We start from the raw sequence: 27,541 nt of genomic DNA, 5'->3' as shown, positions 1-27,541 counted from the left end.
CTGGAGTAAAGCCACCAGTTCAGCACAAATGAACAATGTAATGAACCTAATTATTTTAGTCACAAAAGCACAGAAAAACAACAATGGATGCAGGCCAGTATTCAAACAGTCCAAATTTGCCAAATGAGTAGAAGGCTTATTATTTTCCCATGTTCCTTTCAAATTCAGGACTTCTTTGAAAGAATTACCCACATTGTGGTAATGATTACACTTAAGGTCTTTAAAGAAGTTCCTTATTTGTTCACTGCAGTTTACAGTTAAAATAGTGATTCTGTGCTGATGGCAGCTCAGTCATCGAGACCAGTGTCCCAAACACTAAACGGCTGCTGATGTCCTTTATATCAACTACGGATGCTTGAAACAATTTTTAAAAAAAGAACAGAAACAGCAGTTTCTACAGAAAAATCAGATTTTTTAAATCAATGTTGCCCTATTGAAAATCATAAAGTAACATAATGTTAATATTAATTGATGCTACTGAATAAAATGTCAGCTTTAAACAAACATGAGCAGTCCTAAAATGGCTCAGAGGAAAGAAACGCAAAGTTTGTCCATTTACAGTTGATAGGACAACTGAGCAAAGTCAACACACATTAGATGGTGGAGCTCCGGGTGGTTCATGTTAGTGGCCCCCAAAGCAACACTGCTCAAATGTCTTTTAAATAGAAATATGCTCTGTAACTTATCTTAATGTGGAGAGATGCTGCTGAACCCTCCGGAAACACACTCTCATCAGCAGTTTTCCCTTTAAATGAGGCTCAACCCATTAACCAATCAGAGACAAGCAATGATTTGTGCTTGATTAGTGTGTTTTGTAGTAGTATTATTTAATTTAATATCCTAGCTCAAATTAAATACTGAAAGAAAAAGCATATTCAAAATATGCTTTTTTTACGCGTTTGAATATGTTTTCTTATCAAAGGCCATTTCAAACACACCCAACAAGTGTCATCAATCTCACAGCACATTTGGCTCTGAAAGGACGAAAGTTGTACGTCTATCATTTTATATCAGTGACACAAACTAAACCACATTTATCCTAAAAACAAAATTACCCAAAATCTGAGGCTCATAATTGCTGTGTGAAGCAAAAAAAAAGCTCTGTAGAACAATTAGAGTGACTACACTGTCATCTGGCATCCCAGTTTCTGTCAGTATTAAAAATGCAACATTTGGCGTTTCCTTCAGGAATATGTTTGGGTTCACAATACTTTCTGCTACATCTGCTCAAACTTCCCATCTTTTCATGGCTCAACCTGGAGAGAGGGAGAGTGAGACCCACGGAGAGAGGAATAGGCAGAGTGACTCCCTACATAATGTCAGAAGTGCTGACGGGAGCACCTCCATCTCATCGCCTCCTCAACCCGCATAATCAAGTCTGTTGTTTCCAACCATGTTTTCAATTGAGCTTCGCCGAGGGGAACCCGCTCGCTTTGATTTGAGAAACTCTGGAAATCACTCTGCATGATGAAAGCTCTGAATGGTGTAGCTGAATGCTTTTCAACAAGCCACTCAATTTGCATTGTCATTTTAATAAAAGCAGATGTCCGATGCAATTAGCCGAGAAACAGTGTGCTCACAACAATGGGACGAAATCAGCTGGGTCTGGGCGTTTCTTGGGAGAATTTAAAGAAGCTCACAACACAGATAATATGCACAGATTTCACCACAACATGAACTCTTGATGGATTCACAGTGGATCATTTGTTTGTGTGACAGTTGGTGCCTGATTTCATTTTCCAATGCTTTGTGGAACTACTACACAAAAGTACTTTGAAGAAACTAAATCAGATTGACGACTGCAGCTTTCTAGGTATGTTGTATTAACTGGATGCTAATTGGAAGTCGGGGTCAGCTTTAAAACAGCTTGGATAATTACCACATGTCCGTGTGGAGTATTCAAAGAAAAATGTAGCTCCTGCAAAACACAGTCATTGAATCCAGAAAGATGGTAAAATCCAACATTATTTTGGCTTTGCAATGCTGATATTTATGGGATCCAAAAACCACTTCTGAGACCAGAGCACAAACAAGCTGAGGGCCATTAAACCTGGATCCAGCTCTTACCAAGCAGCTCCCAGAGCTGGAGTTCACTCAAGACCACAACCTGCATGGCACAGAAAGACTGGTGAGGAGAGTCAAAGTGGTGACAAAGTGGACTCAAATGGGATTTTCATGTTGCTCTGCCTCTGCCATGAAGGTGAATACACATTTAAAACAAAGTTATTTTCATCTGGCAGTGTTTAATGCAAATTTAATGGCCGCAGATGTTTTTTTTGCAATCTGCTTTAAGCACAGTCTGTACAGAGGTTATCTGCAAAAGATAAAGCTAAATAGAAATGTATGTACTGACCCAGGGTGTGCAGAGCTCCGTATACCAAGGCTTTATATTCAGGGATTTTTCACCCTATGCTGTCATATAGTGAAGAATCTAATAACAATGCACAACGTGGAGGTCGGAGTCGTGGATGCGCAAACTTTGCTACCAGGCACAAATGTTCTGTTAACATATGCACATATTCTGCATTGCACAGAGAGATGATTTTTTAAAACGTTGCCATTAGATGAAATCACTTTTGAACGTGTTCTGGGGGTTTGATGAATCATTCTGCATGAGCGGTTTAGTCCTGGAATCAAGATTCGGGAAAATGAATCAACTCAAAAAGCACATAAGAACTTCTGATGTTTTTATTGTTGCCTCAGTGTATTCAAGGAGTGGAGTTGTATAGCTGAAAGCGTTCAGCTCATGCAGACCTGTCTTGACCTCAATTTGCGTTGCCCAGAACAAGTCCAGACCCCTGTGTTGAATCACTCCGTCTGTTTTGTGTTCAGCACGAACACATTTTAAGAAGCTGGTGAGTCCATGTGGTAATTCAAGGTGTGTAGGTAAAGATCATAAATGACTTAAAGCAGCAACCTATTTTTTTTATTGGTGATGAAAGACCTGCTAAATACAAGGTCCCAGTGTTTTTTTTTCTGTACTACTTTCATCGTAAAAAGTGCCGGATTTTGCGGAGACAGAGGCAGCTACTGTAACACTAAAGGTAGCAGCTCCTCAAAGGACTGGCACAGATGGCTCACAGTTTGCACTCCACATTCAGTTGTAATAATGCATCTGATTTGTATTTCTGCAAACTGTTAGGTGTACAGGAAGCGCGGGTTTCATCTGGAAAAGTGTCATAAGACACAGAAACCTTTCAATTCCCACTTAAGCACCGCCAGCAGCCGTCCGCCCATACTAGGTATAGTTTTATTTAAATACAAACAACATCCTATTTTTAACCTGGGATGTCTACTGTGCAACTTCCTAACTAAACACAAGTTAATATCAGTCACTGAATCGGTTTTTACAGTAATATGTACAGTTGTGTGTAGTACTACACATTATTTTGGCTATTGTCTTTATTGTCTTTGGCTCTAATTGGGATATGGTTAGTGGATAAATTAGAAATGAGAGTTTTTCAGATTATATCTGACCTGAACTATTTGATTACACTGATGCACAAACTCCATCCTCTTTTTTTTTTTTTCCCCTGTGGAGCTCAAATGAGGAATGATGATGAAAGTCACAGCTACAATGGGCAAAAATCAGCCTCTGCTGCCATGAGACTCCGAATCAGTCGTCTCTGCTCTGCCAAGCTCTGCCTGTCCCTGCCCTGAAACTGCTTTACTTTGCTCTTTACGTTCTGCACAGCCATCTGGATAGGTATTGTTAGAAAATTACAATAAGTAATTACAGTACAATAAGTCAAGCTGCTCTAATGTGAAGATGTTCTGCTTTGCTCAGAAGACAAATTTACATAACCTTGCTTCATGAGATCCTTCCATCAAACCTTTGAGGGGATGCAGCTCAATGAATGTTTTAAAATCAATGATTTAAACAAGTAAGACTTCTATCTACACATTTATCCTGGAGCTAGAAGCTGCTCACAGTGAACGGTGTTGCACAGCTATTCCGGTGGGATCCTCATCACTCCCAGACATTTTTGGCATACTGTTACAGTAATCTCTGAAAGGGTGACGCCTCATCTTCACCAATCTGCTTCAGCTGGATTCTCTCCACATCCACACTCCACTTCAGCAGCTGGACCCTAATGTCTTCCTAAATCACCGCTATCGTCACCCTCACAGAGAAACCTCAAACTGGTCACTGGTGTTTAACAATGACAATCCCTTAGTTACTGGCCAAAACCTGCGACCACAGCTGACGACAGTGGGGCTCAGCTCTCACATCAGCACCAACACCAGCATCAATCCCACTTCAGCATTAAACCTTAAGACATTTAATGTGAGGTAACAAATATCTAACATTACAAAATTAACATTTCACTGACTGACAAAATAACCTCAATGTTCACTTTTTGCACAGGTAATAAATGTAAACAGTGCCAACATTGTTAAACCAACTTGCAACACAATAAGGATTTCACTGCAGTGAAAAGTAAATTATTTAACATTTGTTACTGATTGCAGCTTTGGAAAACTAACCAAGTGTGTGCAGCTCTCGTTTCCAATCAGAACACTTTAGCACCCACAGGGCCACATTAAAATACACATTAGAGTCTGTGGAGAAACTGAATCGTGGCCCATGTGGACTAGAAAAGTGCAGCCTCAAACTCCTCATCCCAACTGTGTCACACTCAGCTCCAAACCACTCCAGTGCACATCAGAAATGACAATCTGTTGACGCCTCCTGGGTGACATCATTGAGAAACGCCACCAAACTGTACGCTCCCCAGACCTCGTCTGAGCCTTGATGTTAGGTCTATGAATATTACATCGTGGGGAGCAGGCGACTAGCCTTGTTAGAGTCTGATGCCCAGCTAAATGTGCTTGACTCTCTGCCAAACCCACGAACGCAGCTTTTGCTCGTGCACTAGGAACTGGTGGATTGCAGCAGAAAGCTTAGCTCCCATACTGACATATGCCCAATATGATTCCTGTATACTGTACTGTATTAGTTTTTTATCAATGGGTGAAAGGCAACTAACAATGTGTCAAAGCTTGTGAACAGGACAAATTTCATATATGAAGACAAGTGAGCAAAGGACAAGTAAACAAGACATTACCAGTATAGATTTTAAATGACATTTGACTTTTCTTGCCTATAAAAGTTTGACATATTCCACTGTATACAGTTTACATGATGAGGTGAAAAGTGAGGAGATCCCTGCCGATTGTTCTTTTTCAAATCCAATTAACAATAAATCAGTGTGACTGGCAGCAATTTCGTGCAGCATTAAGATTCATGCAGCATTTAACATTTCCTTTGCTTGCAATACTGAAATAATTGCAAATCCTTGTGTATTCTGGACTTTGTGGGTTTTTTCATTAGACTGTGACAATTTCAGTAGCAGCAAGACAGGCAGAGCCTCCTTCACTCTGCTTTTCTCTCATTCGGTTCAGGTGGGCATCCACATGCTACACTGGGCCAATTCAATATTGGTCACTCACTGCAAATTCTAGCCACAGCTGCAGCCCCACATTGTTCGCTGCCCCCAAATGACATGACACACCACTGAATATTCCATTTGTGCAGAGAGTGTGCACGGTCACGGTGGGTGCAGAGGTGCAGGATGTGCAACAGCAATGTGTGCAAGGCTGGTTAGCAGTTAAAATATGCTTAGATTAAACCGTTTAAGAGACTAAGTGTGTCTCAAGTTATGAAATCTGCTCCATGGAAGGAAGGAAAGATGTAATTTATATGATATTTAAGACTCATATTCAGCAGTTTTCTAACACAAGTACAATAACACTTTTATAATTGTCTGGTAGAAGTGAGCATATCATTTTATTAACGCCAAATAGCTCCTCATCAAACTGCAGCTGAGCTTTAATATCGTGTTTAGTTGCCAAGTTCCCGGCGCACAAGCCGAGAGACAGAGAAAAGTGGGACATGGTGGATCCTCCAGGAGCTGTAGCCTGAGGGGGGCAGTCATCCCCGGGCTCGACTCCCTCCGGCGGTGTCGATGTGTCAGAAAGAAGCGACTTAACGCCGCCTGTCTCGGGTGGGAACGGGTTTCGAGAGCGAGAACTTGAGCTTTTGTCCGACCCTGCTGCAAACTTAGATTGTAGCTGCTCTGCATAATCGCACACGTAAAACCGCCTTTCAACTCCTCAGGAAGTTGAGGCGAAATCTCGGCTCCGCACTTCTGCAACTCCCAGCTCGTCTCTGCTGCTGCTGGGGAAACTAACTGCTCTCAATCACCAAAGCTTCACCTTTGAGGACGGAACAGACTGTTTACTGTTGGGGGCCTCAATCCGCCCTCACAGCTGTGAGTTGCGAGCCCCCCCCCCGCCCCCCCCCCCCCCCCCCCCCCTCCCGACATGAGGATTAGAAAGTAAAGTGAGGACTTACGGAAGGAGAGGAAGAGCACACAGCCTGCCACTTTGTGCCCGACGTGAAGCTGGTTCGACAGCATCCTGGGAGAGTCCTGTGAGCGGTGCAGGCGCTGGACGAATATCTCGGTGCATGGGCTTTGTAACAATGTTAAAAACAACAACAACAACGGGGCTTTTCCTTCCCACAGTTTGACTGAAGACGGGCAGAGGGTTTGTGCTCTGGTAGGAGGCAGCCCCACTTTCTGCGTAACGAGGCGCAGGGACGCGCTCTGCTGGCGGGATGAGTCCACTGAACGCAGCTGCCAGTCAGTCCGAGTAGACGCGGGGGGGGGCACACGGAGAGGCTTTTACTGTGGATGCCTTCAAGAGCTCTTGTGAAACATGGTGAAAAGCTGGAAGTATGAAGCTGCTCAGCGTTCAGTTTCGGAGGAAATTGTGGTAAATTGTGTTGCATAATTTAAAAAAACAAAAGAAAACGACATCTTTTTGCTGGCCACAGAAATCCACAGGTCGTCATATTTCTACGTTTATTCACATAACAGTCCAAAACCTAAAGGTATTGGATTAAAAGTTACAGGAAAACGAAAATAAATGACTTCATCGATTAATCAGTTGTCAGATCTGTTGCTCATTAATGTTCCATTGACTGACTCATTGACTAATGGTTGGAGCTGCTGGCAGGACTCCAGATTCCCCCCATCACATCCCAGCCCTTCTAAACGTTTTGCGCTAGTCATCAAAAAGCTTGCAGTCTTTTCCTTTTATTTCATTATTATTATTTTCACATTTGATTCATTGTTACTCTAAATGCCACACTTGTAGTTTACGTACCAGAATCAGAAAGGGTTGTGTTACTGTATAAATACTGTGGAAAATACCCAGAATGTGGTCTGGGTAAAGTTCTGAGCATCATCAGACTTTTTTCACATACTTAATATTGCCTCTATTTTCTTTAGGTTCTCCTCTAAGACACAAGAGCAGATCTGGACCTATACCTGGCACACACCAATTGTTACTGTTCCGTGTTTAGTGTCTGTCACATGTCTGTCATGAACCAGGACCCACAGATTGTGTCCCCGGCTGTGGACATGTGTAGAGAACTGCTTTAATCATTTCATCTCTGCCTTCCAATCAGAAACATATTTGGCTGGATGCTCACATGGAGACAAAAGAGGGAACAATCTGTCAAAGTTCTTTTTTCCTGACACGTCTTTTGGTTGGTTTTATTATTTATTAAACCCATGAATCACCCACACAGGTGTCTTCACTTTTTTTGCCTGACTGGACCCGTTTCCAGGTTTGAAGGAGCCTACAGACGTTTTCACTTTCTTTAAGTTAAACTTGTTAGAGTACAATTCTGTTAATAATAGTTTAGTTACATTAGTTATTCCCATCATAACCTCAGCTTCCCTAATTTGCTACAATAGCTACTTGCTATCTTGCTACTTGAGCCTGAAAATACATTTGGCTACTTAACTAGTAGCTGTGTTACTCTCTCTAGAATATAAAGGGCTACTTGTGTTACATTTACCAAACAATAGTTTATGTTGTTGTGTTTCCTTAAATGTGATGTTATGATAATTCACCTGAGAATAGAGTGTGTATATTTCACACAAAGGTGCAACAACCACTAATTAACATTCATAATGGCTACACTACATTTCAGTGTGTTAGAGCTACTCTGCATGCAAGCTTACAGCCCACTGAAATCATGCTGCTACACCGGTGTGTTTTCTGCTTCAGGAGATGTGAAAAGCTTTTCTGCTGAGACATGAACATTTAGGATAAAAGTTAAAATGTGTTTTTATTTCCACGTATGCTCTTTCATCATGATCATACAGAGTTTGAAAGGAACATTTTTGTCTGAGGGCTGAAATGAAACAGAGAGCTTCATGATCCTAGTGAAATTGAAGAGAATCGACATAAACCCATGTACCCTCTGTCCTGTGGATATGAAGAATATGCTCAATAGAATATTAACTATAAAATGTAATTGTAGTCATGAGTCCTATAAATGCCACATTTTGGCAACATGCGTGATTTTCCATGTTCACAGCTGTATAATTTGTTTTCTTTCATGTGCAGTTGCAGAAAAAAAAACTTCCCAATATCCTGTGAAGACTGTTTTCATAAAGATGCACTTTGACAGATCAGTTCAGATTTATGACTATGAACAAGTCTCTCCCACAGCTAGAAATAAGAAATCTAAGACAGTGTCAGGCTGAATTTCATCTCCAGTGGCAGTAAATGAGAGAGCAAATTTGTGGACAGTGATGGTTACTTGATTTAGCAGAGAAACAGTCAGATTTTCTTATTTTCTCCTTCATGGCTGATGGCAAAAGAAGCAAAGTGTGTGCAGTTCACTGTCACTGAGCAGCTACATGTCTTACAGATTTGTACAGATTTGTACTTCAGAATCACACTATTTCATCCTGCATGGGTGTAACTAAAAAAGACATTGATATTGTGGGTAACTGTGGCCTATAATTAAGAGGTTTGCCACCCTGAATATTTTTGTCTTCCTCTTTCAAAGGTCTCTTTTTCTTTCTCAAGGTAGCACTTTAAGTCGCTGATCGTTTCTGAACCATTCCAAGCTCCCACTGCTGTGGATTATTAGCGTATAGGGTAATGCCAAGTACTAATAGTCCTTGTAATCAAACAATAAAAGTGGTGTGTATAGCCTCCCCTGGGTCACTAGTGTAATTATTGTTTGTGAACATGAAATTGCATGCTGTGATATCTTCACAGTAAGAGATGAAGATGAGTTCTCTCTCTCTTTCTGTGCGTGTGTGTGTGAGTGTGTGCATGCAAGAGATGATGAATTGCAGGTTTTCAAGATCTCCATGGACATGGACTTCTATAAAGTGTAGCCTGACAAAATATAAATACAGTGGTGACAGTTGACTTGATGGACTGTGCAAAATGCAACTGTACACACTGAACAATACACCTCTACCCTTCATTTCATTGTTGCCTGTCTCACTTTATCTTGCACGCACTGCATGCACTCGTACCTTATGTCTCATCTGCCCTCTGCACCATTGAAAGCCTCTATTCTCTACTAGCACATGTTCTAAAATATTAGCACCCATTTTATTTAGTATACACTCTGATTAGCCACAAGCTTCTCTGTCCCTTTTGCACACTGAACAAGTGGTGTTTACTGTGCTAACCTTAAGTGTCAAATAGATTTCTCACTTTGAAAGCCTTGAAAGAAGATCCAGCAGGTAGAGAGCAGCTGAAAAAAGGGCATCACATGAAAGTACTTTTAAAAGTTCATAGACTTTTTATGAATAAGACAATGTATGCCAGAGAACCTTCACATAATCATAAACCAATTAGGGACATAGTTTAAATATTTGGCTGCATTATATAAAGGATATCTATGAACAATTCCTTTCTGTTGCTTTGCACATTTGCATAAAATCACTCAGTAAATTGGTTCACTTAAGCCTCAGGAATGTGGAGGAAAACATGCTTCACAGTCTGAAGTCATAAATGTCAAAGTCATTATTGCTGCTCTGGTCTAATGGTAACAAGTCTCCGACCTCTTCACTTTATGTCAACTCTAAAACCTGGACACTTGTGTTTTAAAATGCAAATCAAAGCTATGTAAGAAAAAAATTCTTCTCCATCAAGTCAGTGCAACTTACACACACTCATTCATACAATACAGTTCCAATTCTCAATATTATTTCCATTATATTTTATTTTTCCTTGTTCGATCTTTACACTATTGGATTCTGCAATGACCCAGTTTCCCCGATTTAATCAATACAGTTTCATCAGTTAACTCCAGATTCTCAGCACTGCTTATGAGGGAATCAATAGCAGTGAGGAAGAGATCAGGTCTTTCACTGGTGTTTGGTGGCTCCACAGTCTCAAAGTCTTTCAATAGCTTGTTAGTATGCCTCACAATTTCTGAAACGCAAAAGCAGACACACTCGCTCTACATATAAATCTGTTACATTTAGAGCTGACTCTGGTGTAAGACTTGCATTGCATATGTACAGTAGTCTTTGCTGTTGTGATGGTTATAACTCACCCAGTGTTGTGTTCCTCTGGGTAAGACGTGCGTTTAATCTTCCTCAGTGTCACTGATCGAGTTTGGGAAAAGTCTCAGCTTACTGTGCATCTCTGACTGCAATTATGTCGCAAGAGGAGCAGGCAAAGTTCAGCTCAGTTCAACATTTGAAAGGGGAAGAGACTCAGAAAGAGAATACCTTACACAGCTCAGATAATCATGTGTGAACCATTGCAGCTCACCTCCAGTTCCCCTCTATCAACCTCAGCCATGTCAGGACTGATGGCATCAGAAAGATGTGTTTTTCCATTCAGAACTTCATGATCTGGCATACTCAGAGGATCGATCAGAACCCCATAGGGGACGGCCGGATGCATCCAGGAAGAGGGAACGTGGATGCTCCAGCTCTCTGCCTGTCCAAAGGTCCCTGTGGATAAAGACCAACGTTTTCCATTTTAATGTTTTGCCAAATTGCACAGCATGGTGCTATGGGAATGTGACACAGTCGAAACTGTGGCTTCTTAAAATGTCACAATGTCTGAATCCATTTGAAATCATTCCTCTGCAGCAGTGCCCTACTGTGCTGCACACACCACCTACAGACCCACAGAAAAATCCAATCTTTATTTCCAGTGTAATATGAATCAGGGCAAAAAAATAAATGCTAAATTACTGCTTTTTTACCTTTGATCATATTGATATTTCTCCACCTTAACTAACCTGTTTTACGGACTCTGACCCCTGAAAGCATCACAATCTGTGTTAGTTTTTAAAAATTCTGAACAATTTGAATCCTCAAATTGTTGCTGAACAGCTGTACAAAGACATTGGTGCTACTACAGGGGTTTAGCGTTTCTTGTCCAAAGCCACTTCCACGTAAGGCAGCACAGCATCATTATCTGAGGCTGTGGGATGAGAACGTGTTGGAAGTTCATGCACGGATGTTCTACCTACTGAGCCACAGCCCCCCCTGAATGGGTTTGTCTTTATTAAGAAAAGTGATCACATCCTGACAGATCACAACGACAATAAAAAGGTGTCTCTGTATTTATATGTAAACTGTACCTGACACATGCTAAACAGGAGTAGGATTGCTGGTTGGTTATTGGCTATCGAGCCAAAACATAATCAAACTGCCATGTAGTTTGCAGGGTGCACTGTACTTAATGGTAGTTGAAGGTGACAGGGCACATACACACTGCACAGAGAGTGGGAGGAAGTGGGACCAAAGGGGCCCTTGAGAGCCCCTGGTGAGATAATCCAGCCATGCGTAACATTGAAATCAACACGCTTATAAATAACAGCATTTTCACCGTAAGCAGTACACCGTGCTCAAGATTAATGTTGTTTGAATGGACATTAATAATATCTAGAACGAGGAGATTGACAGATGCAAAATGAAACCCACCTATGAATTCCCCCTGTGCACTCCATAGGCGCACAGTGTAGTCAGTGGATGAGGTAAGCAGCACTTGATCATTGTCAACAACCTGCAGGCTGGACCAGAATGAAGAGACACGAGATGAAATGAGAGAAGGCATTTTTGGCAGAACACTCTAAATCATCCGCCGTGTTGCTAGGTCTGATGGCAGGTGCACCCCAGGCAGCATCTCACCTACACTGGTCGTCTGTTCAAGACCTTCCCACACACACTGTCTCTTCTACACTTTTCTGCAACAGCAGGAGCAACTTATAGTGTGCGGTTTCTGCTGCCATCGAAACCTCACACAGGAAGGATGTCCTCACAATAAAGTAGCAGGACACAACCAAAAGTCTAGTTGCTGGTTGACTGCAGTTATTTTAAACTTATACTAATAACAGTAAAGAGATGTGTTGTGTGTTGTGTACAGCATGAGCCGTCTTTGTTTCACATACCCGGTAATTCTGCTGGTGTGGGCACGCCAGAAGTTTTCGGCTGAGTCCATGTAAAAATTAAAAAACAAACTGAAAATGTCTGTGTCTTTAAAAATTCCCTTTGGTCGAATCAAAGCCAAGAAAAAAATGAACTACCTCTTAGTGAGTTTTGCTCAGTGCCAAACTTCTCCATGTTGTAAACATAGATGTAGCCTATTTGGTCCGCAGCATACAGTAATGTGTCCGTCTGAGATTTAGCCAATTTGGTAATCTTTTGTTGAAATCTAGACTGCAAATGGAAATAAAGAGAAACATTACACAACAAGCGCGTTTCAGTCATTACATTGACATAAGGCATCGCCAAGTAATTCATCACTAGGCAATGTCCGTGTGCCTCTGAAACTAAAAGAAGGAAAGGGACAATAATACCCAACAGTTAGCTTTCCTGTGTCTTCCCTGCAGACAGACTTAATACATTTCGCCACATAATCATCCTCTCCAGATAATCTGATATGTAATACAATATGAGCTGTGCCAGTCAGCCAACAAATTGCACAAACTAGTCATGAGCAGATGAAAGTATATCATAATAAGAGCACCTTCAAATTGTTAAGAGTCATTGTTGCTAGGTAACAAAACGCAGCTGGGAGATAATAGTGAAGCACAAATCTTGTTTTAGGTCTTTGTGTGTCTTTTGTGGAAAATATTAATATTTTATATGTTAACTAGCCTAAAAAGAATTTTGGCTTTCCTTAGGAGAACTTAATGTTCTATCCCAGCTTAGGGAGGACGGGAGCGGATGCCCTCATGTTCACCCACCTCTCAAAATTAAGGATCCCCCCGTCCCCCCCATAGCTGCAAGGAAGACACATGCTAGCTGTTTAAAAACTAGAGCTAAGCAACGAAACACACTGAAAGCATAAAATTCTTTAATCAGCCATTCTGAAAGAAAAAAAGAAAAGTCTTACAGCTTTAAAACTGCTCACAAACTTTCTTCCATTGAGCACGTTCCAGAGATTTAAAAAACCTTTCAAAGAGACAATATACAATTAATACTGTATTGAAAGACACTGTGCAGGGTAGTGGGGTGTAATTACTATTATAATCATACTGACCCATGGCCCCAGATGACAGGAGAGCTGCAGCCGAGGAGAACTGTGGCAACTTCATGAAAATCATGCTCTGAACACTTCTGTCAAGTCCTGTGTGGCAGGAAAAAATAAAAACATGAGACAAATGCTTTTTTTTTTTTTTTTTTGAAGCAAAGGAGATTTTACAGAATACACTGCCTTCATCATTCACTTTGAAGCCACAGTCTCACCTTCAACATTTTGGTATTCAGCTGGAGGAGGGCTGACAAACCGGCACTGTATACATCCTGAAACCACGTTCCACACTATAATCCCTCCATCGTTGCTGCCTGTGGCCAGGAGAGAGGGCGGACAATGCACCACACAAAGGATGTCCTCCTTATGACCGCTTTTCTGGACAAAGACAGCGTCTGAAAGTGTGAGCCTCCATGCAGCATATAAATTTCACTGTCAAGAGTAACGTGTACTTCCAAAGGCCATCATGTTGTTTTCTCTTCAGTTCAGTTAGAAGTGATGTTTGTTTACACCTAAAATCGACACATCCAGTTTCTTTTTCCATATCTTAACCATATTTGCATCAGGTCCTTTTTGATTGAAGATTGAAATGGTTCTAATGTCTGCAGAGTAAATATAAAGCTGCAACCAGCAGCTGAATAGTTCAATTCAATAACTGGAAATGGGGAAACTGAAATGACTTGACCATCGAAAAATGTCCCTCTAAAACCAATAATCCTTTTTTTTTATGCTGGTGAAAACCAAAGTGTAAAAATAACAGGTTGTGCACAGCCAGAAATTAGTTTCCCCTTGTTTGGGTAAACTAACTGGCTGCTGCTGTTGAGCCACGTATGAAAGTCAACGTGTTCCCAGTCTTGCTTGAAGTTTTTGCTTAAAGTATTCCAGCCAAGTGTGTCACACATTTTTGGATGTCAAACCCCTGAGCAAGCAGACAAGCCAGACATTACTCCTGCTGCAGTACTTCACACTGATACAACGTGACTCATCTTCACTCTTTATGTTTACTGAACTCAACAGAAAGATTTGCCTGGAGCAGCGCTGCCAACAACAAACTGTACACACCATGAACCAAATCAGGAAAAGCAGATGGCATTTTTGAACTTATTACTTATAACTTATAACTTATTTCATGGTCCAGCGAAATGCCAGCTGAACTGGGCCTTATTTTTAAATTTTAATGAGATGCAACACAAGACTGTCCATCTGGAGAAACAGAAAAACTCAGGGTGAAGTCGTGGCTCAGTGGATAAAGGGGAGGAGACCAACACACACACACACACATATATATATATATATATATATATATATATATATATATATATATATATATATATATATATATATATATATATATATATATATAGAACAAGCCATTGATCTTCCTCCTGCAGGCCATTAATGAAAAACAATTACAAGATAGGGCTCTGTAGACAATCAAAGGGGCCACTTTTCTCACTGGCCGCCGTAATGCAATCTTTCTGCTCCGTTAATGGGCCTCTTTGGGGATGAGCGTAACCACCAGCCATAATGACAAAGACAGCCTCACCCCCTCCAATGCATCATACAGTTTTAGTGAAAATCAATTTGACCTTGTACAGTTTTACGTTGAGAGAACCATGTCCCACTGTCAGACAGAACCTGACCACATAGTGCAGGTAAATCCAATAAAAGAACTCTACTGTATTGTGTGATAATACCAGGGAAGCATGATTCACCTTCACAGAAAAAGGCATTAATTACTGAGCTTGGTGATTTTACTTGATAATTAAGTGAGGTTCTGATCTGTCTAAGCTCTTACAGTACTAGAGTTTTTAAAGCAGTGTAATATGTGTTATATTGTATTGAAGAGCTATATGGTATAGACCTGCTTTAAGAAAAAGATCTGAGAAAAACGTTCTGAGAAATATACCAGTTGGTGGTTAGGAAAATTTGATTTAATACTAGTAATGCTCAGATAATAACTCCAAATGATTTTGCAGATCTTTTACTTTTTCTGGTTCCAACATCAAGTCAAAATATTAATTTGTAAGACCAAAACCTGACGACATTCACATGAGCCTCTGCTGTAATAAGTGCTAATTTGCCAATCGTGAAAAGTAACTAAGTACACTATAATAAGTGCTGTACAATTCTGAGAAGTTACTAATTTTTTGTAGTATTTTCATCTCCTGCATCATACTTGAATACTTCAAAGGCAAATGTCATAGTTTTACTTAACTACATTTATTTAATAAATGTAGTAAAGACTGTTAGAAGTTACTTGTCAGAATATGATTAATAGTGTAAAATACTGTACAAGATAGTATGAATAGTAGAATAGTAGAATAGTAAGACTTTCTTGAAATTCACACATTTCCTAGAAGCACTTAAAGTAAACAAATATTAAAATAATAATGCAAAATATATAATCATCTAAACAGCGAATAATCCAAATAACATAAGCCCCATTGTTACCACCTGTGACATTCAAGTAATGAACATCATAATGCATCAATAATTATATTCCAATAATATAATTTTCAATTACTTTATATAGTATAGTATAGTATAGTTTTTAGGCAATACCTTTGAACTTTTACCTCATCCACCACTGTAATTAGCAATTTTGAGGTTGATGCCAAACTAAGATGTTGAACATAGTAAACATGTCACCAAAATGCTGAACCAAAATAATGTTAGCACTTATGTGTGGGTTGAACTGTATGGGGATGCTGTAGTGTAGCACATTTATTAAGCCAAGCACGTTTTTTCACAATTAGACGTCCAGCCAAATTGTAAAATCTATTCTGACAAAATGAGCCAAGATGAGAAATAAAATCCCCTATAGACTGTCAGATGTTAGCAGGTACCTTACATAATACAGAGGGTCAAATCTTAAATATCTCTAATGCTAACTTGTCCTAAAGGATATTAATATTAAATGTGATTTAAAGTGCCAAGATCAAAGCAGGGCTCTGAACTGAGTCAGTGATAAAACCAAGCTAATATTCCAGTGAGAGCTCAGACTCTCTGGAGTAGAGTCTATCATAAAGTACGGGTTCTTTTATAGTGACAGGTCAGAGCTTGGCACAGCATGGGGAGCGCTAAATACAACCAGTAATTACCAGATGTAAATACATTTATGTAGGCACAGGGAGCATTTATGGAAACTGAAATAGAAAATCTTAAAAATTTGAGAAATGGAACACAGAAAGACAAAGCAGTAACTCGCTGCTTGAGTTGAATTTGTTTCTGCAGGCGATGCGGCACAGGAGGGCAGAGATCAAGGAGGCTTTGTTACCCAGTTTTCTCTGAGCTTTTCAGCCAGTCAGCAGAAACGATTCTCAGGACCAGAGAATAAAGTGTCCTCCACGTGTCTGTGTAATATAACAGAACCAGCCCAGAAGATTTATCTTCACTGCCCAATAGGCGCGTGAGCAATTGAGGGGGAAGTAATGCACAAAACTGGCCGAGCACCACTACGGGCAAGATGTACGAAGATGAGTTTGTGACGGCTACGAACAAATATTTCATGACACATAGTGTTCAGCATAAATAGAAACAGAAGTGCATTAAAATGCATGTGATATTTGAGTTAGTCTTACTATAGATAAGATTATGTAGATCCTGTACGGTGAATGTCATGGACTCACAAATGTACATACAGTATTATCAGAATACTACACTTAGTATTCTTAGTATATTGCTTTCTATACTATTGCTTTATATACTATAATGCAATTTACCAAAGCTATATTACAGTACTTTTATAAATTACAGTATTATTTGATTATTAAAAACAGCATAGTGTATGGGTAAATGTAAATTAAAATAATTGTATATTCTACCAGTTATTATAAAATAGGCCACTAGATTTTGTTTTATATGCTGTTTATACGCATGTTCTTTTTATTTTAGGAGACTATAAATTATAACTATATTATTATGTAAAAATTAATTTGGCCCTAAGATGTATTGAATTAGAAAGACTGCATAAAGTGTCTTAAAATGGCCAATAATGTCAAATTGTACTTGAGTAAATGCATTTGATATTACTATTTATTTCTATTACTATACTAAAATTCAAAATGTTGTAGCTTTAGGCCATTAGAAACAGATAACAAGTATACACTGTGGGTTTGCTTGATCACACATTCAGTTCACAACAAAAACACCCATTTTGTCCTCTTGTCATGTTCAGAGCAGAAAGCTGTGATTTTTAGAAATGGAAGAATAACGATTGAGTCCATTCAGCATCTCTACCACTGTCATCTGGTCTGCCTCAAATAAAAGTCACAGGGAAAATACAAACTCACAGTTGGAGCCCATTGAATTGCCTATTTGTCCTGCCTGAATGTCTTTTCTCTACGTTATTGACAATGAGTGTTCTGTTCACCAGATCATCCTGCCACGACGGCTGCGGCTTCTGGACGTGACGAGGGTCCTCAGGTGTGTCCTGACAAAATAACAGTAGACGTTTTACACCCACCAGTATTATAACAAAACAACAATTTGCTTGGATTACAAGATTAGCAGCTGGAAATACATCATATTATTGCACAAGAATTCTTCTTAACCTTACAATGCAGCAGAAATGTGTACATTTCTTCCCCAGTGTCTGGTTTTGTAATGAAATTCAAAACAGGCTATATGTGGCCAGAACTATCTGTAGTTTCTTGCTGTTTCAGAATGAAGTTCAGTGGGTAATGACAATGTAAACAAATGCAAATTGGATGCAATACAGTGAAGGGAAGGAAGAATTGGAGAAATAATTGGAATGGGATTTCAGGCATATAAGTCACAAATATTACCCCGAATTCTGTCTTTTCTTTTGTACTCACTGAGTAAATGTCAATCATTCGGTCCCGGCCAACAGACATCACATAGCTTCAAACAGAAATTACACGAGCTCAACATGGATCCAGAATTATACAGAGCTAGGAATGCTTTCCAAACATCACATCATTACTTACCAATTCCTGTGGACCTTCAGAAAGAAGCAGTCGCACAATTCTTGACTGTCACCGTCTGCAGGAAAGATACTGCTTGGAATTATGTGTCAAACGTTTTATTTTGAAGGAATATTTCACATTCATAATACATACCTTTCTTTAGTGTCTTTAGGCACTGACCATTGTTAAAGTTCCAGATCTTTAAACAACCATCTCTTCCACCAGTGATTAGTCTGCAAACACGAGCACGTATACTGGGATAAAACTGTAGCTAAATATCTGACTGCTAGGTAGCTGCTTCATGTAGTGAATGTACCTCCTGCCTTTGAGATCAAATGTCATGCATGTGATGGCAGACAGATCATTCGTGCCACCAAACTCAAAAACCTGGTGCCCAGTGTCAAGCTCCCAGACTTTCACCACCTGCAACCAGTAACATTTTTGCTCATCGTGTTTCCCTTTTAATACACACCGGGTTCATTTTTACTAGAAATGTGAAAGTGGGCATCTGTGTTGTACAACATTAACTTTACTCACAGAACCCTCAGTGCAGCTGACAACTTGACGAAACTCCTCAGTGTAGCCGCAGCACATTACAGGCTCATTATGGGAGACAGTCAGGCGGCTGCGAAACTGTGGCCTTGCAGAGGAAAGGGGTAATAAAAGGAATAGCAGGAAGATGAATATTAAGGAGCTGCAGTCATCTCTGAAAATAACTTACAATCTGTATTTCATATGTAACCTTTAACCATCACCAGCTGTCTTTTGTTTTGTCTTTTATTCCCCACCATCATCCCTAAATTAGTTCATTTGTGGAATAATTTCCAACTATCTTCACAGAACACTGGATTTTATGATGAATAAAGCACAAAGACATGACAACCAACCTTATCTTCAAGGAGAGCACAGCCATACAGTCTGCTGCAATGAAAAGAGATTTCATAGCAGGGAAATAAGAGCATGCAGATATGTCACCATTAATCCTGCTCGCTTTGGGGTCTGCTGTAAACAAGCAAAGCTGCTCTTGAATATCCCAGATCTGAAATGTTAAAGAAGTTTTACATCATTTATTTGAGTAACAGCAGCAATTCAACAGTATAGAAACACTCCCATTACAAGCCAAACCCTCAGAAACATTAGGAAAATATGGCTGCAGTGACTTTTACTGTATATTATACTACCTTATAATTAACTCTTACACATACATATAACAATTACTCTGTATTTTACTTTACTTGATACTGTCATGTAGTTAAATCTGTAATAATGCATCCTATTACACAAACCTCGCATACATTCATGTGTTAAGTCAAAGTCTGAAAGGTAAATAGCAACAAGAGAAGTCATATAAATACAGCAGCATAAAATTTACAATATTCCCCTTTATTTATAATCTAAAAGTAGCATAAAATGGGCACATAATATTATAATTAGTTACTCTTCACCACTTCAGGTAAAATGCCAACAGTGGTTGATATAAATACAGTAATATGAATTCATTGATTTGGAGAATATGAAGGATCACAAAAGAAATACAAAAATGTGTCCTGAATCACCTTTACAATGTTGTCTATCGCGACAGAGAAGATCTGACTGTCCTCTGAGGAGACGCTGAGGTAGGTGATGGAAGCAGAGTGGCCCTTTAAGATGCCAGTTGGTTTCCTGAGAATTAAAATAACACTAATATTACAAATAGGTAATGACCGTTTATATTACTGTCACCAATACTGGTGACAGTGCATGTAGGTTATTATCATGCAATGTGCTGTAATGTTGTTTGGTTTTGGCACGAATAATACACACCTATGGTTAGGTTTAGGCACAAAAACAATAAGGTTAGTGTTGCGGAAAGATCATGGTATGCTATGAAACATGGAACAACTGACTGCTACTTTGCAACTGTCGTAATTATCTGGGCAAAATAAAAATCTGCCAGCAGAGTGCAGTGTGTTAAAATGTCTTAAAAGTACAACACAAGGAGATATGCTGTCAACTGGCGAAAACATGCTGATTTGGATCATAACTACAGGCATGATGACGACTGACAGCAACCATTCAGCTCAAGTCTGTTGGGCCAGCCAGCTGAATTGTGGTTCCTCACCCAGAAAAATGTGGGTTCCACATGCGTATGAGTTTGTCCATGCCACCAGTGACCAGCAAGCTGTGCTTCCGACTAAGGTCAAAGGCCTTGACACCTTTGTAGATGCTGAAAACAGTCTGGTCACATGGTGCTCGCACTTGTGGAGTCCAGCTCAGTTGGATGTTCTTAGTCTTGCCTTCATAACAGGCCTCTTTTATCTCACTCAACTGCTGCTCAGCGTCTGTTAAAGGCAGCACACGACCTTAAAGTGGGGACAAAAAAAAACATTTTACTGCAGGGCCGTGTGAGCGGGCATCAATCAAAACATGCTTTTTGGAGCAAAGGTAGGTCTTTATCACAATTAATGGCCAAGCTGGAAAGTGGACATGACCTCAAAGAAGGATGATCGCACACACACACACATGCGCTGGCATTGATTGTTGAATTTGTGATTGATGAGTCATCTTGAGTCATTGCTCACCGCTCGCCCACTAGGCTGCTTCATGTTCAACACCAAGTTTAATTACTGCACCTTGTAGACTGTGCAGAAAATGATGTTGTTTTATTCCCCATCATTTTTAGCTTGCATCACTTTCTATTGGACTCTTCATGTAGACTACAGTGAGTTTGCAACAACATGTGTTTTCTAAGATTGTTTGCTTTTTTCCGCTTGTGCTGAACATGTGCTCAAAACCCTAAAAAAACAAACAGAAATTACCTATAACGAGAGAAGAGGACTCTTCATTTGATGAGGAGACAACGGCTTGAAAGCTTTGAAAATATTTTGCCTAAATACAGAGAGAAGAGGGGTTTTTTTGTCTGTTTCAGAATATGTTTATAATACAGATGCAAAGCCAGTGAGTAATATTGATTGTTACACAGCTTATGTAGATATTCAGAGCTGTCACACGGCTGAACTTAAATACGTATTTGTTGTAAGGAAAGCGAACATGTGCATAGAAAATGTCACCTGTGTAACCCAGTCACGATGAACCTTCCATCTGACAAATGTCACATTTGGGGAGAGCACTGCGTTGTCAATGGCTATGTGGGGTATATTCTCTCTCTTTGGTAATTTATTCCACAATCTATAAAAAGATGTTGAGACGTACAATCAGGTGCAGAAAATTTTTCACATACTTTCACTAACCTCTAAAAGCAAAGGGATGATTTTCCACCTTAGCTGTGACGAGGCCACGCTAACACAATCGCCAGTCTAACTAATCACAGTGTGCACATAGTCTGTCCTGGTGTAACCTGAATAAAATGACTGCTGTGAGAGACACACCACAAATTACTCTTACATGTGATTTAATTTTAAATCAGATTTTAAAAAAGCCACATTTCATTTGAAAATAGGTGCTACACAGGTGAAAAGTACTGCCTCACTGAAAAAAACACATATATTATATCCCACAAGCAGACCTAAAGGTTTTTAGAGTCTCGGGAAATGACAGTACCATTGAACAGAATACTTTCCCTCTGTGGTAGCTACTTAAAGAATAAAGAAAGCAGTAAAAGTATTAGTGGCAGGACTCTAAGGAGCTCCCCATGAAAGCTCAGTATTTTAGACTTTGTTTGGACCAGAAAGGCCAGACAAAAATCTTTTTTTATATAGTTAAAGTAGCTGCTATTAAATAAACAATTAGACTTCGGTTATAATACTGAAAACTTCTACAGTAATTAAACTAGTTTGATCCTAAGTCTGATGAGCCCTTTGTTATAACATCATTTAATGACAGCTATTGCTCAAATCTTTTTACTCATCAGCACAAATGTTATTTTTGCATACATGCTGCAAATCTATCTTACTTGAGGGAAATATTCCTGTTTCTTCTTTCACTAACAAATTCTTTTTGATCAGCTTACAACATGGTCTGGGAAGGAAATGAGAAAGTTCACAAATCTGATTGGCTGTTCACGGCTGACGTCTCCCTGAGGCTAAGCTGAGTTTTCTTTGGTCGACCAACTGTGTAGAAACCCAAAGAGTCTAAATACTGAGCTTACAGAATGATGCTGAAAAAAATTGAAGTTTACTATCTATAGAAACCGTAATGTGTTTATACCTTACTATGGTTTCCTTTAGTGCATGTGCAAATAATACTGAGTGTGTGTGAATATACAATGTAGGTGTTTAGAAAAGCCGTGTTACCTGAGGGTATCCCCAACAGAAGATATTAAAATGATGGTCACACAACCCTGGAAAACAAACACATATCTCCATTTCATGAATGATTTTTGCCTGATAGTTGGCTCTGGTTTAGCTGTTTTTTAACAAATGAACCTACCTCTGTGTCTCCATACACAATGCAACATTTGTCAGCACCTGTGTAGCTAGAGGGAGAAAGAAACAAACCATCACTGGGACCTAATGGAACACGTAGAGGACGATGTTAACATACAGATTAGTTGCTCACCTGTAGTCTAATGTCAAAGGCACTGTGTCGAGTGCACTGATCTGGCAATAGGGGTCCAGAGTGGAAAGCTCGTAAACTTGGAGCTCTCTGTCCCTGCAAGATAATGAGGACACGCACAATAAACAAACGTAGCAACATTTGGAACCCGCAGATGACAAGTGTGATCCCCATGCCCCATAAATAACCTAGTTACTGTCATTCTTATTACCCTGTTCCAATCATCAGCTTGTTGTACTCTGGCATCAGAGTGAAATCACTGGCCCACTTTGACTTTCTGTTTGAAGGTCCTTCAGTCTTTGATAAACAACAAAACCATTTGTTAAAAATGCTGATATAACATAAAGTACTTGTAGAGCTTCATTCTTGTCAGTTTGTGTCTTTTAGAGATGCCCTAAATCAACTCTACAGAATTATACTTTTGATGTATTCTGTATTGTTTTTATGTTTATCATCCAGTAAAATGAAGAAAATCAACAATGATTTGACTACGCGCCTTAAGTGTGTTATCGACCAACAGGGCCTCATGGTAACCAACTATTAAGCTGCTGTAAAAAGTCAGCAGGGCAAATGTGTAAGAAATGTGTTACAGTCAAATAATAGTCCACAAACTCAGATTTAAATAACACTTACTAAAAACAATCCAGATCTTTTTTAAAGAGAATACTTAGTTAAACTAAGCATTAACACATAGTTGGTTTTAGTTCTTTCGTGCATTGTGTTGACAGTAAGAGTGCATATCCTTCAAGTATTCATGTGAATTTACATACAAACATGCGTTTGGTCATCTGAGGTTTAAGCTCATGGCTCCACAAGCAAACAGCGCCGTCTTCTTGCACTGTTACGATTGTCCCGTCGTAGGTGGAATGGATGTTGACAATGGAAATGCCATTACCCAAGACCTTCATGGTGGCTGGCAGAGTAAACGCCACCTGCTTACTGCGTCTTGTCGTTTCCTCCTTCTCTTTGTACTCCTGCAGCATGTGTGTGCAGAACTGACCCTGCATCACATTACTGTCTGTTAGAATGACTAAGCATCCGATTATTTAGAGTAGAAATCATTTCTACTTTCTAATAATACTTTATGTTACAGCTCAGTAGTTAGATTAATATTGTGATAATATTTCAGAATTAGCAATGTAATGTGAGGTAACATCTAAGTAATAACAAGGTATTAGGGCTTTATATCTCGGTAATAACGACATAATATGGACAATATTTTATTACTAATAATTTATGAGGTGCATTTATTTTATAACAAGAGGGTGGGGATGATTTTTCTGTATTAAAAATTTAACAGGGTTATTATGTCGGTAGTGAAAACATTAATAAAGTAATATCATAGTTTTACTAAAGCAATAACAAGGTAATTGGAAAAAGGTTGTTTTGTGTTTTACACCTCTGTTTTAAGCTCATTACAGGGAAAACGTACCTGTTACCAGGTATTGGGTTTCCACATTATTACTTATGCGTTTTTATCTTCCTATTACCTTGATGCAGTCATTGCTTACACCAAGCTGCCCTGATTATTACTTTCGTCGTTATCATGATATTGCACTGTTCAGTGCCAACTGGACTTTAATTCCAATGTATTTCTTTGTTATTACAGAAATATTATCACTATTAGCTTATACTTACAAAAACAAAAAATCCTGTTACCTTGTAATTCCAATAATATGATCCCTCTATTGCCTTGTTATTACACAAACTTTTTATTGCTTACATATTGCCCATATTACCTTGTTAATTACAAAACATTACCCCACTATTACTCTGTTATTACCGAGCTGTAAAATCTATCCTAATTTCTTTTTACAAGACTATGAACAAGGACATACCTTTTCAGCGTTACAGTGCACACACCCCATTTAAACAGTAAATGTGACACTTGACACTGACAAAAACTGATTCAGCCCAGATGAATGGGCTCAGGTCTGATACACTTGCTCGTAAAATACGAACTGAATTACAGCAGCCAATAATAATCACATTTCATAGAAGCCTCATTTTTTGTGTCGCAGATTTCTAGAGTTAGCATGCATGGAGAAGTTGTTTGACTAAGACAATTTCCATTACACTGAACGAACAGAAGGATGCTCCATAAGAAGCAAATATGAACTTCATCTCACCCATGAAATTTGTCCTTGGCCTAAATAATCAATCTTCTTAAATAACCCGTGAATCTGTGTGTTGCTCTGTGAAATTCAAGCAAATAAAAAGAACAGAAAACAGTGACTTTTAATCGATCGGTTAATTACAAAGGTTTGTCCATACTTGCAGAGAAATGAGACACAGAGAGCAGAGACAAGAAAATCTAAGAGAAACAGACATAGAGAGAAATGTCAAGCTGTCTTACTGTGTTAGGCAAACCCAAACACTTCTTCACTATATGTCCAAAAGTCTTTGCATCAATGCATCTCAAGGCACCCATTTCATATTCCTTTATAAAGAAAATACAGTCAAATCTTCAGGCAAGAAATAACAGACTATCAGTATGTAGTGTGATTCATACAGTACCTCGAATGCTAGTTTCAATTTCTGGAGGTTGCTGAGGGATATCTCATCAATCTTGTCAAGGAGAGGACAGAATAGAGATATTATTTTAAAACACAAGCCAACAACTATCATGGGAGTTGATTGTAAACATTATAAGAAAAGAACATCAAGACCGATGCAATAGGAATGAAGCCGAACAGGCAAAAATCCTTCTTCCTCAAATCAATTTACCAGGCAGTCTAAGTGTAAGGGCGAAAATATACTGATCAAGGTTAGAGAGGAGATAATAACGGTGTATTTGTACAATAGACAGTCTCTAATTATGACCACACATGATTGGGGTTTCACCTCTGAATATTAATGACCTTATGTAATGGCCACCACAAGCCACCACCAGGTGAGACATGTCTCTGAGGTGCATGCACTAGGCCAGATGACAGGCCGTGCTCTCTGTGTTAATGACCTCTCTTCAATTTGCCTCGGTCTCCTAGCAACTGGTCCTTGATCCATGACACACTTTGATCTGTCATTAATAAATAAAAGGGATAAACAGCCTAATTCCTCAAGGATGTAACCGGAGTCGAGATTTCTCCATGGTATCTCCTGAATTGTCAAGATAATTGTTTAATCAGTCAGAGCGACGGAGGTACTGAAAGTGTTCACATAACCCCGACTGTTTTTCAAATCCCTTTATTAGAGCTGCACAACTTGCCTGAGCCTCATCCGTCTAATCTGTTATGGTACATTACTCATTACATTAAGTAGGAGAGTGTGACTGACATGTGCAGCAAAAACCCACAAACTTCAGACGGTGCATTTGCACCAGCCTCCTACATCGTTCTATCATTCCTGTCAGCTTGAAAGCTGGAATTTGAATCTGGATTCCTTTTAAGTAGTTGGCTCAGCAACTATGTTTGTTTTACTCTGGCCTGAAACACGGCCATCTCCAGACTCTAGGATAGATCGTCCTGCCCGATGCACTGTCAGAGTGCAAGTAAATTGATCATCAACTTGATTTAAAATGGCATTTTTTGGCATCACCTCACATTCATTCTGCTGCTGGTGAGACATGAGCTGAAGTTGAGGTTAAGAACTTTGGAAAGAGCCTGTAAACTGGAGTGTGTAGCAATGCAATGCTCTAGTGACACCTTGAGGCTAAAAGCAGCAATTTTAGAAAACACAGGGTCCTAAAATAATCTGAACATGGGACAATTCTTTAGATGCAGAAACAGTTTATATAAGTCACAGTAACTTATCAGAATTCGCTTTAAGACAAATGCACCTTAAGGCTGCAGAGTCCACGAGGTGAATCAATGTTGTGGTGTTGCTGTCTGAGGATTTGGACTTTATCTTCAAACGTGACAGTGTGTCTTCTTTTGTTCTGTTTCAGCAGCTCTCGCACCAACCATTCAGGCTGTTTTTGCCTGTCCTCACTGGTATCCACTTGTCTCGGTGCTGAGAAATCATCTGCAACTTTCTTACCCCGGCATCCTGACCCAGGAGTGTTACTCATCCCATCCCCTGTGGGCCCCAGTTCAGAGAGGATGCTGAAGGAGTTTAGATGTTATTCACATTAAATGCATATACAAGCAAGTTGTTATCTGTATTTTAGGTGATTTACAGTATCCATCATTGGCTTTGTAAAGTCTTAAAAAAAGTGCCAGTGAAAGTGATGGACAATTCTATATAACTCGGAATTGGATTATGAGTCCCAAATGACCAGACTTCCTGTTGTACAAGTCAGTGCTGCCACAGATGGCAACTCAAGCACCATGACAACTGTAAACATGTTCTGAACAGAACAGGCATGAGACAGGGCAGCGTGTCAGCCTATGATCTCCTTATTAAGGTTTAAGCTAATTGGGTGTTAAATTACAAAAACACTTAAGAACAACGTGTTAGTGGTGATAGTGAAAAAAGATAGTAACAAAATCACAGATTACCTGGTCACTTGTTGGGTTTGTAATCTCCCTGGAGTTGAGGAAGACCGAACCTTCTTACAGAGTGGCATGCCTGGGGTTAGACGGGGGGGTTTTAAAGTTGGACCGAAGGTAAAAAGGAAACTTTCATGCAGCACACATCCTCAGACTCCCAAACAGACGTTTAAAAGACAGATCTAACATTGGTTTACCTGACACTCACTCTAACATTACACCTGAGCAGAGTGGGCAGCCCCATGGTAACTAAGAAACCAGGAGTGACAACTGAGACTACAAACTAAATACAAGAGTCTGCTTACAGAGAGAGAAATCTGGTTTAAATCTAACAATACTTTGGTCAGTTTATACTGTAAT

The 27,541-nt window shown here is 39.5% G+C and overlaps 2 protein-coding genes across 3 annotated transcripts in view; both read right to left on the bottom strand.

The window, feature by feature from the left end:
- The window catches only part of b3glcta (beta 3-glucosyltransferase a), a 56,010-nt gene extending 49,447 nt beyond the window's left edge, over positions 1-6,563 (bottom strand). For both annotated transcript variants that reach the window (XM_067508172.1, XM_067508173.1), the window contains exon 1: positions 6,359-6,563. In XM_067508172.1, the coding sequence (XP_067364273.1) occupies positions 6,359-6,422 (64 nt within the window). In that variant the 5' untranslated portion in view covers positions 6,423-6,563. The remainder of the gene's footprint in view (positions 1-6,358) is intronic.
- Positions 6,564-10,062: 3,499 nt separating this feature from the next.
- Positions 10,063-27,436, bottom strand: wdr95 (WD40 repeat domain 95). The gene is made up of 29 exons (XM_067507803.1): positions 27,191-27,436; positions 26,530-26,794; positions 25,269-25,319; positions 25,108-25,191; positions 24,881-24,946; positions 23,522-23,752; positions 22,963-23,048; positions 22,755-22,847; positions 22,626-22,671; positions 22,490-22,536; positions 21,308-21,425; positions 21,056-21,125; positions 20,359-20,599; positions 19,814-19,919; positions 19,145-19,296; positions 18,795-18,897; positions 18,574-18,680; positions 18,411-18,490; positions 18,279-18,333; positions 18,147-18,192; positions 17,702-17,761; positions 13,542-13,704; positions 13,336-13,422; positions 13,189-13,247; positions 12,377-12,509; positions 12,242-12,281; positions 11,775-11,863; positions 10,609-10,793; positions 10,063-10,483 (listed from the first exon to the last, which is right to left on the bottom strand). Exons 1-29 carry the CDS (start codon positions 27,256-27,258, stop codon positions 10,421-10,423), a joined length of 2,994 nt encoding a protein of 997 aa, XP_067363904.1. The 5' UTR covers positions 27,259-27,436; the 3' UTR covers positions 10,063-10,420.
- Positions 27,437-27,541: the final 105 nt, after the last annotated feature.

This window comes from Channa argus, chromosome 6 (assembly GCF_033026475.1).
Source record: "Channa argus isolate prfri chromosome 6, Channa argus male v1.0, whole genome shotgun sequence".
Lineage (NCBI taxonomy): Eukaryota > Metazoa > Chordata > Actinopteri > Anabantiformes > Channidae > Channa > Channa argus.
This window is presented reverse-complemented; position numbering and strand designations above follow the sequence as displayed.